This window comes from Lycorma delicatula, chromosome 6 (genome assembly GCF_047948215.1).
Source record: "Lycorma delicatula isolate Av1 chromosome 6, ASM4794821v1, whole genome shotgun sequence".
In the NCBI taxonomy this organism is placed as follows: Eukaryota; Metazoa; Arthropoda; class Insecta; order Hemiptera; family Fulgoridae; genus Lycorma; species Lycorma delicatula.
In genome coordinates, this window is record NC_134460.1 from 103,493,647 (window position 1) to 103,510,166 (window position 16,520).

General features: G+C 30.8%; 1 protein-coding gene across 17 annotated transcripts in view; it reads left to right on the top strand.

The window, feature by feature from the left end:
* The window catches only part of Dscam1 (Down syndrome cell adhesion molecule 1), a 607,521-nt gene that overhangs the window by 520,086 nt on the left and 70,915 nt on the right, over positions 1-16,520 (top strand). For all 17 annotated transcript variants that reach the window (XR_012756684.1, XM_075368244.1, XM_075368245.1 and 14 more), the window contains 10 exons: positions 822-970; positions 1,983-2,114; positions 3,164-3,331; positions 4,032-4,251; positions 4,980-5,221; positions 7,108-7,263; positions 7,953-8,095; positions 8,582-8,738; positions 10,127-10,396; positions 11,265-11,496. Coding sequence is in view for 16 of the 17 variants with exons in the window: in XM_075368244.1 (XP_075224359.1) it covers positions 822-970; positions 1,983-2,114; positions 3,164-3,331; positions 4,032-4,251; positions 4,980-5,221; positions 7,108-7,263; positions 7,953-8,095; positions 8,582-8,738; positions 10,127-10,396; positions 11,265-11,496 (1,869 nt within the window). In the remaining variant the exon portion in view is untranslated. The remainder of the gene's footprint in view (positions 1-821; positions 971-1,982; positions 2,115-3,163; positions 3,332-4,031; positions 4,252-4,979; positions 5,222-7,107; positions 7,264-7,952; positions 8,096-8,581; positions 8,739-10,126; positions 10,397-11,264; positions 11,497-16,520) is intronic.

Below are 16,520 nucleotides of genomic sequence, written 5' to 3' on the forward strand. Positions count from 1 at the left end.
AAATTATTTGAATTATTCTTATTTTGAGTGATTAGATGTATATAGTTAGGTATAATACGATTTAGCCCACTGGGTTTAGTGGTTAACTCGTCATCGCAAATCAGCTTATTTTGAAGTCGAGAGTTCTAAGGTTAAAATCCTAGTAAAGGCAATAATTACTTTTATATGGATTTGAATACTAGATTGTGGATACTAGATACTGTTGTTCTTTGGTGGTTGGGTTTCAGTTAACCACATTTCGCAGGAGTAGTCGACCTGAGACTGTACAAGTACACTTCATTCACATCATGCTTATCATCCTCATTCATCTTCTGAAGTAATACCTTACGGTGGTTCCGGAGGCTAAACAGAAAAAGAGAGGTGTAATAAAATTCTTGTACAGGATTTAAGCATATTTTATGCATTAATTAATTACAGTGAAGAATTCAGTATTTTATTCAAACCTGTTTAAAAATTAAATTTTTTTTTCATGTTAATTATTGAAGTTCATCTTCATTTAGGTTTTTGGTCATTATTGTGAAATGCTTTTTGGTTTAAACCAAAGCCTAATTGCATAGTATTTTATCAATTTTTAAATACGGAGTATGAAATGATATGTTAATTTTACCCTTTAAAAATTGTAAGTCTTTTCTTTATTATTGTCATTGATGTTATTTTGATGATAAACTAAATTTATTGTGCTTTGCCTAGAATTAGCAGTTTTGAATTTAGTAGTCAAACATTTTACTCATAAAACAAATTGTACTCTCATGGAATTTTAAATTACTGATGTTTTTTCTACTTATCTCTTATAGATTTTAACTATTTAAAACTTTTTTTAGGTATACCATTCGTGAAGAAATCTTGCCAAATGGTGTACTGTCTGATTTGAGCATAAAGCGAACAGAACGAGCAGATTCAGCTTTATTTTCGTGTATTGCAACAAACGCATTTGGCAGTGATGATACTAGTATAAATATGATTGTCCAAGGTAATATTTTATTTACCTCATATTGATTCACTAGAATTCATTTTATTTGTTGTGATTAATTAGTCTTTAACTTCACTAAATAATTTTACATAGAATAAAGTAAAAAAAAAGCTTATTAGTTAGTTGAAAAACAGTATGAGAGATCATGGATTCAGCTCCAACTGGATGCTTGTAGGATTAACGTAAGCATAAATATATGTCAGTTAATTTAATTATCTATCAGTCACTTCCTCTCATTCACTTGGCATATCAAGTTTTTAAGAAACTTTCTAAATAATGTTACTCCTTACTGATCGTTGTTTAAACTTCAGTTAACTTTTATCAGAAAATATTCACAAGCTCATTTTCTTTTCTGAATTCTATGAAGTCAGGTATATATTTAGTTATTTTAATTCCTTATGTAATTATTATTTATATAAATTCTATTTTGGATTTCAGTGAATTTAGTTGATAATATCTCTGTAGAACTATTTAGGTTTTTTTATTGCAAGATAAGTCTGTTTCGTCAAGATTCATATATCTTTTGAAATCACTTAATTGTGTATATGTTTTTTTATTACTTACTAGTACTCTGTTTACCATAGCACTGTATATCTAGGACTCTTACATACTAAAATACAGTTCAGCTGAAGTACCAATCTTTTATCTGGAGAGATATTCACTGGAGTTTATTTTTTATATTATATTTAATGCAAATATAGTAAATTTTCTATGCTTTAGTGTGCTATAGAGTTGTGGTGAGTTGCTTTGCTACTTTTCTGACTGAATACAGAAGCGTAATAATTAATAGACCTACTGACTTCGGTGTACTTGGCAGTAAAAGGATTTTAGAAATCACTTCAGTGGTTTTTAGTTTTATTGCTACTTATATTTACTTAATAAATGAAATTTTATTTTTATGAATTCTCATTCAATTGATTTTATTACTTGATTGAGACCTGTTAAAAAAGCATAATTTTAAATTTCTTTTATTTTTGTTTACTGATTATATTTGTTTGTTAATCTTTTACAGAGGTACCTGAAGTTCCTTATGGTTTAAAAGTTTTAGATAAATCTGGCCGATCTGTTCAGCTATCATGGAATGCACCATATGATGGAAATTCACCAATCAAACGATATCTGATTGAATATAAAATTTCAAAAGGTAATAAATTTATTTATGTTTGTATTGTTTTTTTTAATGTAAATTTTGTGGTAAATTTTGATTCTTATACCTTGATATTTGTTACTTTTAATATTAATTTTGATACTTATATTGTTGATGTTACATTCTTTATGTTAGAATTATGAAATTTCTCTATCGTTGATGAATGTAAAATAGATATTTATTCAGAAGAAGAGTACTGGATGTAAAATGTAAACATGATTAATTTCTGTAACACTTATTAGTTTTAAAGTTAATTAATGAAGTTATAAAGTTATCACTAACTAAATTATAAGTAAATTAATTAGTGATGATGTGTGCACAGAATTATATGCATTCATTCTTTCTAGTATACTGAAATTAAATCTTAGTCTTGTCGAAATAAAATCTAAGATCTTGAAGTATTGAATCCAAACTGATGATTTTTGAAAATGTCATTATGTGTCTACTTATTCCAGGGAGTTATGGACTAGTTTCATTTAAATGTAATGTATGGTTTCAGGGAGATTTCTTAGTCTTACATTAATCGATCAATCGGTCTTAAGAAATATATGGATCCAGATAAAGTAAAATTTCGAAAAAGGTTAGTTTTTATAGTAGCAGCTATCATGATTTTAAGTAAACTTCTGACTATTTTTACAATTCTGCTTAATAATGCATAATAGTTGGTACATTTAGAAGCAGGTATGTACCCTGTCTCAGTCCAAACAAATTTTTTATGAACATGAGCCTTTTTGGTCATTGTTATTTGATCAACTTTTTGAAAGTAAATTTTATGGAAAAATTTCCAGTTTCCTTTATATAATTATAAAATATTGTGGATTATAATTATTCATGAAAAATTGCCTAAGTATTATGAAACTTTATTTTCCTAGAATGTAATATAGCTTTTATTCAAATCCAAAAATTGCAGTTTGTATAGTAAAATAAAGTATTGAAATTTTCACATCGGACAGTCTGTACTGACTTTTGCTGATTATTTTCATTGTTGATATTGATTAACTACTTTTTATTTTTATGAATATACTTATGTTTTAAATGCTTCACAGGCACTTGGGAAGCAGATATCGACAGAGTTTTAGTACCTGGACAACAAAATATTGCTGAAGTTCTTAATTTACGACCTGCTACTACATATCACTTGAGAATTGTGGCTGAAAATGAAATTGGTGCTTCCGAACCATCTGATACTGTTACTATCATCACCGCTGAAGAAGGTAATTTTTATTGCAGCTATTTTAATTTCGTTAATCAATTTTTTTGAAAATTGTTTTACATGCTTATTCAATATTAAATTGTGAAATATATGTTCAACTGAGACAGTTATAACAATTTACATGAAATTTCTGATCCCATGTTCAGAAATGATTTGGATAAAATTAATGGGATGCATTGGATAGAACACATTTAATAATGTGTAAATCAAATTTTTATCTGGATAAAAACATAAGTATAAACTAAATTTGTTTCTCAGAAAAAAATTCACTACAAATGAATTAATTCTATAATTAAACCAACTCTGGATGCCAATTTTAAAATGTTGGATTTATTGGGGGGTAATAATGCTATTAAATATATGTTTAAAACATTTGTATACTTGTATTTCTTTGATATATAATATTAAGCCGATAAAGTACTATATTACCCAAATTTTTATTAACTTCATAGATTTGAAAACTTGTTTCTGAAGAAAAAGTCAGTTATATTCATTCTTAATTGCTTAATAATCCTTCTTTTTTTTTAAATAACTGCCTCTGGTACTAATTTGTGCTTAAGACACAATCTGTTAATTTTTTATTTTTTAATAACAAAATTTAACATTTCATGTGATTGTTATAATTATGAGTATTTATATTTTATCTATTCTTAATTAATGTAGTATTTTAAAAAGCATTAATAATGTTATTCAATTTTCAGCTCCTAGCGGTCCTCCAACTGGAGTAAAAGTCGAGGCTGTAGATCAGTATACCTTGAGAGTTACATGGAAACCCCCAGAGAGAGATCAATGGAATGGTGAAATACAGGGATACTATGTTGGTTATAAGCTTACATCTTCTGATAAACCTTTCTTATTTGAAACTGTTGAATTTAGTAAAGAAGAAGGAAAAGAGCATCATTTACAGATCGCAAATCTTAAGTATGTTGATTTTTTAAAAATATAATCCTATACTTTTCCAAATACTTTTTTAATATAATACAAGTATTAGAAAATGTGTAATTGTAAAATTCATTTTAATATTAGGTATAATGGAAATATTTGTTGATCATTTATAAATTTGAGTACCCTGGCAGTGAAAAAATTATTTTAACATATTTCAATTTAAAAAGTATAAGTTTTTGTTTTAATCATTTTAGTTTATGGTGATACAAGTGTTAGCATGCTAGCCTCCTTCAGTTCCATGCTAGGATTTCCAACGTTTATTATAAATAGAAACTTTAGTAGTTGATGCATTTAAAAATAAAAAGTAAAGGAAAGCAATTTTTTTAGTTATTAACATGAATTAAAAGGGAGTATTAATGTATCAGTTGCAGTATTTTTACATCTTAATTTTTTAAATGTATTCCATTATTTTATCATTTTCTTGTGCTAAAATTTAACTCTTGCAGAGGAAGAAGTTTTTTAAAATCTGCTAACAAGTGTTGTGCTCCTTACTTTGGTTGTTTTTACAAGCGTGAATGTGATGATGTTGCTTATTAATTTTGTTTATTGAAGTTTTTTTCTAGATAAACCTAATTAATGACCTAAGTTTTTAATTGACTTTATCTCTTAGTCAGTATACCTTCTAATAATTGATACAAAATATTTAGACACTTTTTTTTAAGTACATTCATTAAGGTGATCTTAATTTATTATTTTTTTTACAGAACATACACTCAGTATTCTGTAGTTGTTCAAGCATTTAACAAACTAGGTGCTGGACCTATGTCAGATGAAGTAAGACAATATACAGCAGAAGGTATTCCAGAACAGCCCCCGCAGGATACAACATGTACCACTCTAACATCACAAACAATTCGAGTATCATGGGTTTCACCACCTCTTACTGCAGCAAATGGTGTTATAAAAGGTTACAAAGTTGTATATGGACCAAGTGACACATGGTATGGTAAGTATTATTAATTTATTATGTAAGTATTAAAATGTTCATTTAGTTTTTGGGTCATATTACTTTTAAGTTGGCTTTCGTATGTTATGCGAGGGTTATTTTTTTCAAGGTCTGATCGATCGCGAAATAAAAACCTGCGCAAAAATCGGATGAACCTTTGTGCATATGTGTTGCACAGCGTTTCTAGTATGGCCTTCAATCACATCACATCACTTCGTTTAGTTCTGAACACAACTAGCACGTAAACATGTCTACAACAATAGCATCTCCCGCCAAGTGTGAAGTGCGTGTAGTAATTCGATTTCTTCAGGCTGAGGGGTGTAATACAGCTGAAATTCATGGACGAATAAGTAATGTGTACAGTGAATCTTCAATCAGTGACAGCAAAGTGCAACAATGGTGTAGGAACTTTAAAACAGGATATACAGATGTTCATGATGCAGGCGGTCAGGGAAGGAAGCAAGTGGCAACATATGATCTTGTTGAGCGAGTGGAGGCAATTCGAGAAAATCGTTGGTTCACAATTTCTGTATTGAGTGATTCATTTCCTGAAATTCCAAGGTCAGCTCTCTACAGCATTGTGTGTGAGTGACTTCAGTTCTGCAAACTGTGTGCGAGATGTGTTCCCAAGATGCTGTCCGACCATCACAAAACAATGAGAATGGACACCTCCCTAACGTTTCTCCAGTGCTACCACAATGAAGGAGAAGAGTTTTTGAACAAAATTGTCACAGAGGATGAGACATGGGTCCATTTCGAAACTGAAGAAACAAAAAACAATCCAAACAGTGGATTCATTCTCATTCTCCCATTAAACCAAAGAATTTCAAGTGAACCTTCTCCAGCAGAAAGTGTATGGCTACTGTGTTCTGGGACTGGAATCGAGTTCTCTTGGTGGAATTTATGGAATGTGGCACGACCATCACTGCAGCCTCATACTGTGTGACTCTTCAACGTCTACTAAGGGCAATTCAGAATAAGCGGAGAGGAATGTTGTCATCAGGAATTGTCTTTCTCCATGACAATGCTCGGCCACACACTGCAGCTGTAACAAAGAAGCTCCTGCAGCGTTTTCGTTGGGAAGTGTTTGATCACCCACCATACAGCCCGGACTTGGCTCCATCCGATTTTCACCTCTTTGCTCACATGAAAAGCTGGCTAGGAGGACAACATTTTGGCACAGACATTGAGCTGCAGACCAGCGTAGAAACATGGCTGAAAACATAGGCGGCTCGGTTCTATGATGAGGGTATTGGAAATGTCTAAATTGGAGTGGCGACTTTGTAGAGAAATAGTGTAAGTACTTGTATAGTATAGTATATGTAAGTACTTGTTACAAATAAAAATTTTTTTATTTTCACTGTGGTTTTAATTTCGTGACCGATCAGACCTTGAAAAAAAATAACCCTCATAGAAATGTAATCTTATAAAATTAAATTAAATTTTTAATTAATTTTGTAGCAACTTAACTCTAAAGAGAAATTTAGTGAAAATTCAGCAAACATTTTGGGTCTGGGATTTTGCAAGTTAGTGGTTCAAGACCCTATAGTAAAAAAAAAACAAAAACACAGAAATTTCTGTAAGATGTATATACGTGTTTACGTACATATATGCCTGTATTTTGATTAATATCTTCAGACTGGCTTAGTATAAATTCTTTAAAGAATTTATAAATTTTATAATTTATAATTTTTTAGTATAAATTTTCAAAGAATTTATACTAAAAATGTTTAAAAAATTTGATTGTGTAGCTTTTATTTTATTATTTTGTAAATCCATTTTAGTCTTGTTTTTTCATTGTGGATCATTTTGCACTGAGTTGTAAAAAGAGTTCTTGGATGATAAAATGTTAATTTTAATAATTCTTGTATTTATTATTTTTTCAGATGAAAATACAAAAGATACCAAAATAACAGCATCAAGTGAAACAATTTTGCATGGTTTAAAAAAATTTACTAACTACAGTATGCAAGTACTTGCTTACACATCTGGTGGTGATGGTGTTCGGAGTGGACCAATTCATTGTCAGACTGAACAAGATGGTATGTTATTTGTTTTTTTTTTTTTTTAATAAAAATAAAATTTGGTTATTGATAGTAAAATTTTGTAAATATTGTATCAGGTACAAGTATAGCTAAATTGTAATTATAGTGATTAATTAAATATTGCAATATTAATATTTTATTCAAGAATTTTTTTTATATGATTTTAATGCAAGATTAACTTGAAAGGAGGGTATTTAGTGTGTGGGCATTAGCATTATAAGGAAAACTATTGGTTAGTTCTCAACTAACTTTTTGGCACAATACAACTTTCCTTGCATTGTATTTCATTTGAGCAGTTCAGCAATGTTATGAAATCATTCTACTTCATCACAGAGTGGTAACTAAGCTACACATCATGTCAAATTATTCAGAATTTTAAAATCCACTGGTGGTTTTGATTTTTTCCTGTACAATATTGTTAGACAAAAAAGAGTACATGTCTGTCTTTTAACTTCCCTGTCTGAAACAGTATGATGCTACACTACACCATAGTGCCTTTCAACATATTAAATTGTCTATATTGTATATCAATTATCTGCTGAAAATTCATTTATAAAAAGTGCTAGTAAATTTATAAAAATTTGTGTAAAAGTAAGTTTTATTTCAATTTTATTTAGATAGATTTTGTAAAAATATTTCATTTTTATTTAACATTAAAGTATTAATTTTATGACTTTTTATTACAGTTCCTGAAGCTCCTGCTGCAGTTAAAGCATTAGTTATGTCTGCTGAATCAATATTAGTAAGCTGGAAACCACCAACTCAGCCAAATGGTCTTGTTATTCAATATACAGTTTATCTAAAAGAAGATGGTGATGATGCTAAGGATGTAAGCTTATTTATATTATATAAAACTTTTAGCAATGATTTGATTATTTCAGAATATTTAAGTTGCCCTTCTTATACAATCTTTAACTTTTAAATGTTATCTATAAATAAATTCAGATTTTTACTATTTATCATTTTATGCAGTTGCATTGTTTTGTAGTGATATTGGTTTATTAAAAAATTTAGTCATACTTTTAAAGCTACTGGTTGAATGCAGAATTATAACTGTCTCAAATTACTATTTGATTTATATTCTTGTGAAGTATCATCATGATAAAGAAAAACTACATCATACATTAACAATAAAGAAATGAGACTTAAAATAGGTCAAATTTTATTTTAATAATGTAGAAAATGTATTTTCTTGTTTATATTTTACTACTGTTGTAAAATTACCTTATTTAGAGATTTTTAAAATAACCAAATTAAATCCAAAAAAATTTTTAGAAAGATTTAAAATAATTTATGTTTCTTTTTTTATTCAAAGGAAGAACCTAAAAGTCAGAAAGTTCCTGCTTTCCAAATGAGTTATGAGGCATCCGGTTTGAAAAAAAAAGCAAGTTATGAATTCTGGGTTACTGCTTCAACAAATATGGGAGAAGGTCAACCATCAAAATCTGTATCAATTTCACCTAGTACTAGAGGTACATATCAGTAATTTATTATATGTAATAAGCATTAGTTTTGTAGTGTATTATTAACAGTAGTTGAGTGAACTTCAAGAACCGCTGAAGGCATGGAAAGAAACACAGAACACATAAAGTGGTACGGAATAATATTATATAGTGAAATGTGAAGTGGGAATTACGCTTGGAGAATATTTTGAAGTGGAAAATTTATATGTATATGAATGAAATACGTTAGCTTAAATTCTGAAAATTTTATGTGGCGCAGGGATGCACTATAGAAAAATAATAAGTTGAAACATCAAGTTACTGCATTTAACACTAACATGAGCATCAGGGAAACTGGTAATGAAAAGATGAAATATTAGAAGAATGCATGCAGGCTGGTGAAGTAAAATTCCTGTGAAGTAAGACAGGAATTAGAAGGACGGATGGGATCTACCAGTAACTGTAAGGATAAATGACAAAGCTCATTAGCATTGTAGCTATGGTTGCTGCAACCAGTACATACAGCAATTCTTATGTTTTCACCTGTTGTTCAAATCAATTATTGAATTACCTGTTCAGCACACTCATCTTCTTCATTCTTTATTTCTTAACCACATAATCTGTTATAAATAAAGACTTAGAAAGGTATTTAAAGAATGAAGGAAAAGAAAATATTGATATAGAAGTCAATTAATTCAAATAATTTTAAAAATCTAAAAAGGAAATACCCGTGAAATAAGACAGAAATTAACCAGGATAGACTGCATATTTAGGTTAGATGCAGAACTCATTAGTTTTGTAGGCAGGTTGCATAGTTACATATGAAAGATTAGTTATGGAATAGAAATGTTTCTGTTAACACAAAGAAGAGTTGCCCATTAATTTATTATTAAAACATTAAAACTGCCAAAATAATTAAAATACTCATACATTATTAATAAATTTTAATTTTAGTTTTTATTATAATTTAATTTTAAATTTATTATCAAATTAATTATTTAATAGTTAATTAATATCAACTGACTTGATGGTATGCCCTGGCTGCAGAGGTTATAAGCCCTGAAATTTCCAGTCAAGGTGATTCATTCAGAGGAGTACTGCATCCATTGTATATCTTGATCTGTAAGAAAAATAGTAATAAATGTCATTTCAACTGTCATCTGTGATTGGTTTTTTTTTTAATTGAAGATAGTCAGTAGAATTATTAATTAAGTAAAAATATTTTAAAGGAAATTGCCGTCAGTAGAAGAAAATTTATCATAGTTAAATTATTTAAATAAAAAAATAACTAAGGTCTGTTTCTTATAATCCTACACTTTTCTTTTCCTATTTTTTTTTTTTTTAAGCGTTAAAAGTAAATTAAAATAATATAATAAAAATATTGATGTATAATTATATTTGAAATATTTTTGTTACAGTTCCAGCAAAAATTGCATCATTTGATGACCAGTTTACAGCTACTTATAGAGAAGATATGAAATTACCATGTCTTGCTGTTGGTGTACCAGCTCCTGATGTTACATGGAAAATAAAAGGTGTTGTATTTGAATCTAAAGACAGAATGCGTCAATTACCTGATGGTTCATTACTAATAAAGGCTGTTACTCGAGCTGATGCTGGTGAATACTCATGTTCTGTTGAAAATTCTTTTGGTCAAGATACTGTCACACATAAACTTGTTGTATTAGGTAATATCTCTTTCAAAGTAACTTTTATTGTAATTAATAAATATTATAATATAGCAGATACATTACAGTAATACAGAAAAGCTTTGACAAAATTATCAGTTAGTATCATTTCACCATTGATTACTAATATAATATCTAAACAAAGTATGCTGGTAATGTCTATTATAAAAATATTGACTTTTTAACAAAAGTTGAAAATAAAATTACCATTTGTAAACTTCAAAATCTTCTTTTCATCTTTATATGTGTACCAGTCTCCAAGTAGTGTTAGCCAAACTTAAGGACATCAAAGTAAACAATTAAGTTCATGTGGACAAACGCCCTATCTTACTTTATTTTTCCTCTGACCACCATTTACTTTTGTTTTTTAATTTCAATAAAAATTTATACCTTAAGAATGTATTGAGATATTTTAATGAAATTTGTGTACATGTAACAACAAACATCTACAAAATAATTAAGTTTGAACATCTTACCATCAAAAATTTCAAAATGGTGTCCATTTAAATTTTTAAATCAATTGTAGCTTTGTAATATATTATTTTTATTGAATTAGTTTTATTAGATAAAATGTTAAGCCTGTTATTATGAACAAAATGATACCTCATTTCTTCAAATTTGTTGATAAACAGCTGAAATATGACTGGAATTGTTAAAGTGAATTGTAAAAATTATAGTCTTGACAATTTTGTGCCCTTTCTATAGTAATATTAATAGAAATAAGTGTTTATTTTTAATTCAAGTATGTAACATTACTCCAAGGAAGTTAACGATAACATTCTTAGATATATTTCTTTGTATTTTATTAATTTTATCATGCCATTGTGTTTTAAATCTGCTTAAACAATTTTATTGATTTTTTTTTCAGCTCCTCCTCATAAACCTCAAGTAACATTAACTGCAACAACAACTAACTCAATTACAATGAAATTAAAACCACATCCTGGTGACAATGAACCAATTCATGGTTATACTGTTCGATATAAGCCAGAATTTGGTGATTGGGATACTGTTCAGGTTTCTGCAACTACACAAAAGTATACATTAGAAGGATTATGGTGTGGCTCTCGATATCAAATTGTTGTTACTGCTTACAATAGGTATTTATTTCAGGTTTTGTGTTCTAAATAAAATTATCTATATTATAAAATTATTATACTTGAATATTCTTGTATTTTTTTTATGAGGTGTATTTGAACTATCATGCAGTATATTTTAATGATGTAGCATTGTAAAATAAATTGAGTTTATGTTATATGAAATCAATGTAAATGTACTTTTGATTTTTGTTAAATCTTTATTATTATTTCTAATATTATAAAATAAGAAAAGGTTTTGTTACATTGTTAGAAATTACTCTTTGAAATTTGTAAATTATGAAAGAGGTTCTTTTGTACATAGATACAAACAGTTTTTTTTCTAAGAAAATATATAAAACAGAAAGTATTATGATGACTGAGAAAAAATGTATGGTTTCAATTTTTCAGTTACCCATATATGAGTACAAGTGAAAAAATACACATAAGAGATTGTTATTTTTTTAAGGAATTAATCAAATTGTAGTTTTCATCATAAAAAGTAATATTACTTTTTAGATTGTTTTCTTGCTGAGATTTTTTCATGAGAGTTGTGTTTGAGAAATTAACAAATGATGAAAATAATTTATTGTCGTTTATTTAATTAATTATTTTAAATGTTTGAAATTCAGTGTTAAGTTGAAATTCAATTGTGTGTGCTATAATGTTTTATTTATTATGACACTGATAGACAAAAAAAAATTGTTTAATGTTTTTCTCTAAGTGTAATACCATTTCTTGAATTGGGTTTTTTGCATACATTACAGATCTGTAAATAAAATTTTTCTATCGCCTTTAATTTTAAATAAATTATCTTTCAAAAAAAATTAAGGGAAAATATAGTTAAAATCTGTAAAATTTATAATTTTTCATGGCCATACCTGTGTTACAATGATTTTGCTGATGCTTTTCTTTTATAAATAGCCTCAGGCACATCCCTATTTAATGTCCAACAGTAATCGACTAGCATGTTTCTTTTTTTTCTTCTACTCCTATTCCCCTGGGCCGGATAAACAATGAAGTATTACTTACCCAGGTGAGTATCCTTTTAACTCTAAGGGGCCTCCTTAGACTTACTGCCACCGGCAGTAATCCGGCATGGCAGATCAGCCCCCCCCCCCCCAGGGATCTTTCTCAGTGCCTGCCTTGTAATTTCCAAGTGGAGGTAACTGAGCCCGACTGTTCCGTTCCCAGCACTCCAACCCAGCAACTGGGTCTCTTGGTCTTTTCTTTTTTCCCCAGACCTAAGCGTGTCACCCCTCGTGACCAGGGCCATCCGCCACACCATACTCTAGTACCCTCATATCTTTCCGCGATATCTTTTCCTTCCAATATGGTGAACACAAACGTATCCACCCTTCTCCAATCAATTTCTGAGACCAACATATATGTAATTACTTCATCAGGCCTAAGGCCTTTGGATGCCTATTCTAGGTAGTACATAAGCATGTGCTCAGCTGTGTCGTCCGATGGGCAATACATGCATATTGGAGTCTCCCACCCTCTGATTCTATGGAGAAATGACTCCAAATTACTGTGCCTGGTAAACATTTGTGACAGACTAAAATTCATTTCACCAAAGCCCCTTTCACACCAGGGCTCCAGATCCAGGATCAATTTCCTCATCCACACCGACACTTACCCCCGACCACCATCTTCCGATCCAGGCCACCAAGTAACCGGTTTTGCTTCCTGTTTGCTTAAGCCATTGTGTCTATTATTTTGTTCATATACCAGCAGCAGATCTATGGGCGGCGTTGAAGCCAGTATATTCGTCGAGTCGTATAACACCCTACGAAACACCAAAATTATCCCTATAAGTTATCTTCTATGAATCCTCTGAAGTTTCATGACGTTCCTCTGTCTCCTGACCGTCGCACATCACACTGAGGCTGCATAAAATATGGCTGATGTTACTGCTGACAAAATTAATTTCTTCTTTGGGACCCTAGGCACAGTACGCGAAGTCATTATCAAGTTTAAGGACTTTATCATCCTCTCGGCTTTCTCACAACGCTCCAACATAAGCTCGCTAAATCAGAGTCCTTTGTCAAGCATAACTCATTAAGTATTTCAGAGTTATCGAGCATAAGTATTTTACTGTATTTCTCATCCGTAACGGCAATACACCGATTTTAAGACTGATGGGGCCAGTTCTTCTCTTCCCCAAAAGGGTGATGTATTTGCATTAGTGTGGTGAAGCTCTAGTCCATGCTCGGCCATCGGGCATCAATCTAGACCAACACCTTATTACCTCGGTCTGTTACTACCTCCTCATTCTGGCCTCCAACAAAAACCGCAAGATCATCCGCAAACACGATGGTATCAGTGCCCTTTGACAACCTTAGTCTCAATACTTCATCATAGACGATAACCCATAACAATGGCCCCCCAGGACTGAGCCCTGGGGAACGCCTCCGTGTATTTGAAACAAGTGACCCGGCCAAAATCCGAACTGATTATCATGGATACTGACATCTTGCCTGAGTTCATCCAAAATACGAGATGCCAGCATCCATTTGACTGCCTTTCCCAAATTGTTCAGCAGACACAGTGTCCGATATTCAGGCCACTGTGTCTGCATTCTGTATTCTTTGGGAGGAAATCACCCTGGCCTCCGTCCTACAAGTTAGGAACATCTTCCTTTCCATTCCATAGTTTTCTACGTCAACTATTTGCTACAGCACCGTAGCTATTAGGCCCTTGAGAACGGCGTTGCAGGGACTCCGTCTGGTCTTGGACTTTTTTTATTTTTTAACTTTAATATTGCCTCTGTAACTTCCTCCAGAGTGTATCTTCTGATATCACATTTGATAACCTCGGTAACTTCCTGTTCCTGGCAGGGGAAAAGCTTATCAATCTGTCGTATTACTTGCTCCTTCATGAGGACGGGCAGATATCGGCCAACATGCCTCATGGCTATCTGATATGCCTACCCCTATGGGGCGTCCTGGCACAATTCATGCCACTTTTCTCTTTTTGCACATTTTATTTTGTAATACAATAGTCTTCTGCTTGCCAGGTAAGCTTGCTCAGCCACCTCATACGCAACCCCGCTGATTGGCTGCTGTAGCCTTTGTTTTCTATGCTTATTCTTCAGAAAAACCCATCTGAGCTTGGCAATTTTGTTGGACTACCAGTCCATTTCTCTGTATAGCGGCTTTCCATCACCGAAATGTCTTGGTGAAAACATTTCACTTGTTCATCACTTACGTCTCTGAGGTTGCCTGGGAAAAAATCCAGATATGAGTGGAGGAAATGTATTTTCAAAGACATATTACATCCCATAGCTCTGTATGAAGTAAGATGTTGATTAACAATATCGTGGTAATTGTCAAATTTTTGTTTGCCGAGATTGTTTGCAAATGTCTTTAAATGAAGCCCAAGCTGCACTTCTACATTACTTAACATTGAGTTAAATACATCATCTTTGACCAACTCTCTTATTTGAGGACAAACAGATATTCCTTCTATAATTTTTCCTGAACATTACATTTACATTTGGAAATTTCTGCCTCATGTATAAAAATTCAGGACTGTCCTTCTTCATTGCTTTTACAAAATTTTTCACTAGCTTGATATGGAGAGGGGATAAAACTATGTTTTTGGTTTCAACTAAGGACTCATGAATTAAGGACTCCATATATGAATATTTTTCATATATGGAGTTAAATTGTCTCGTTTCTTCCACTCTTTGGTAACATAATGTTTTCCCTAGCTTGGCTGTCCCATTCGCAAAGAAAACACACGTACTTAGTATAACCTAACTGCATGCCTAACAAAATAGCTATAACTTTCAAATCACCACATATGTTCCAGCTGTCTTTTTTATAATTTATTCTTTCAAAAACTTCTTTCATCTCATTGTATGTCTTTCAAATTAATACCGTAAGCGATTGGTATCAAAGGATTTATTACCTTTGTGTATGTAGTAGAACCACTTTTAAACTATACTTGTACGAATCTATGAAAAGGCTCCAGTCCTCAGGTTTATGAATTTGTCCTAAGTGCAACGTAAGCTCATCAATATTTGTGCAATAAACCATATTATTTTCATCAATAAAGTACTGAGAAAGTTCTTTTTGTTGGCTTTGAAAGCCAAAATTTTTGTATTTTTTGTGGTAAATTCCAACCTTGCAGTCTTGATCCTAACAGTTCAGCTTGACTTTTTGATAAATTTAAATCCCTAACCAAGTCATTTAATTCACCTTGTAATATAAGATGTGGCTTATTAGAAGATAATTCAAAATCAAAATCATTGTTGTCTTCTTCAGTACTGCCTGATTCTTCATCGCTGCTTTTGAAACATATATTCACAGATGGCTCAGGAACTGGAATAATTTCACTGTGAGGTACAGGCCTGATTGCAGATTGCAATGAAGGATATTTTACAGTATGTTTGGACATTTTAGAAATTCCAGACACACTTGTTAAACAAAAGTAACAAATTTCAAGGCATTATGACACTGCACTGTTAACAAACTTAAGACAGCTATAAGACTGAACAAAATTTATTCATTCATAAATCCAGTGCTTAATACAAACAACATAGCTGTGTTTTCACCTACATGTTTTGCACAGACATGATTAATCTTGTCCATCAAGGCTCACTCTTCAGTATTAGATATGATGTCATAATATGTGACTATGATATGATTTAATTCTTTGTGTAATATTGTTTTTTTATAGCTTGCAGATTATGATTATAAAGTTAAACAATAAAAAATGAGTTAACAGAATACAATATAGGAACTTAAAATGCTAACTGCACGTTGAAAAATGAAAAAATCTTTTAACTAAAATTTGAAAGTTTTTCAAAAATGGTGGTTGATAGAAAGATTCTGAGATTATAATTGTTTTTAGCATCAAAAAACATTAAAATTATTTATCGCATGTTAGGAAACACAAATTATGTTTATCAGTGTAATCTTTTAATAGAATTTATGATTTATATTTCAATCAGAACATGAATGTAAAGTGGTACAATTATTTGAAAAAAAAAATGCTTATAATTATAGATTGTTTTCATTAATTACAGATTTTTAGGA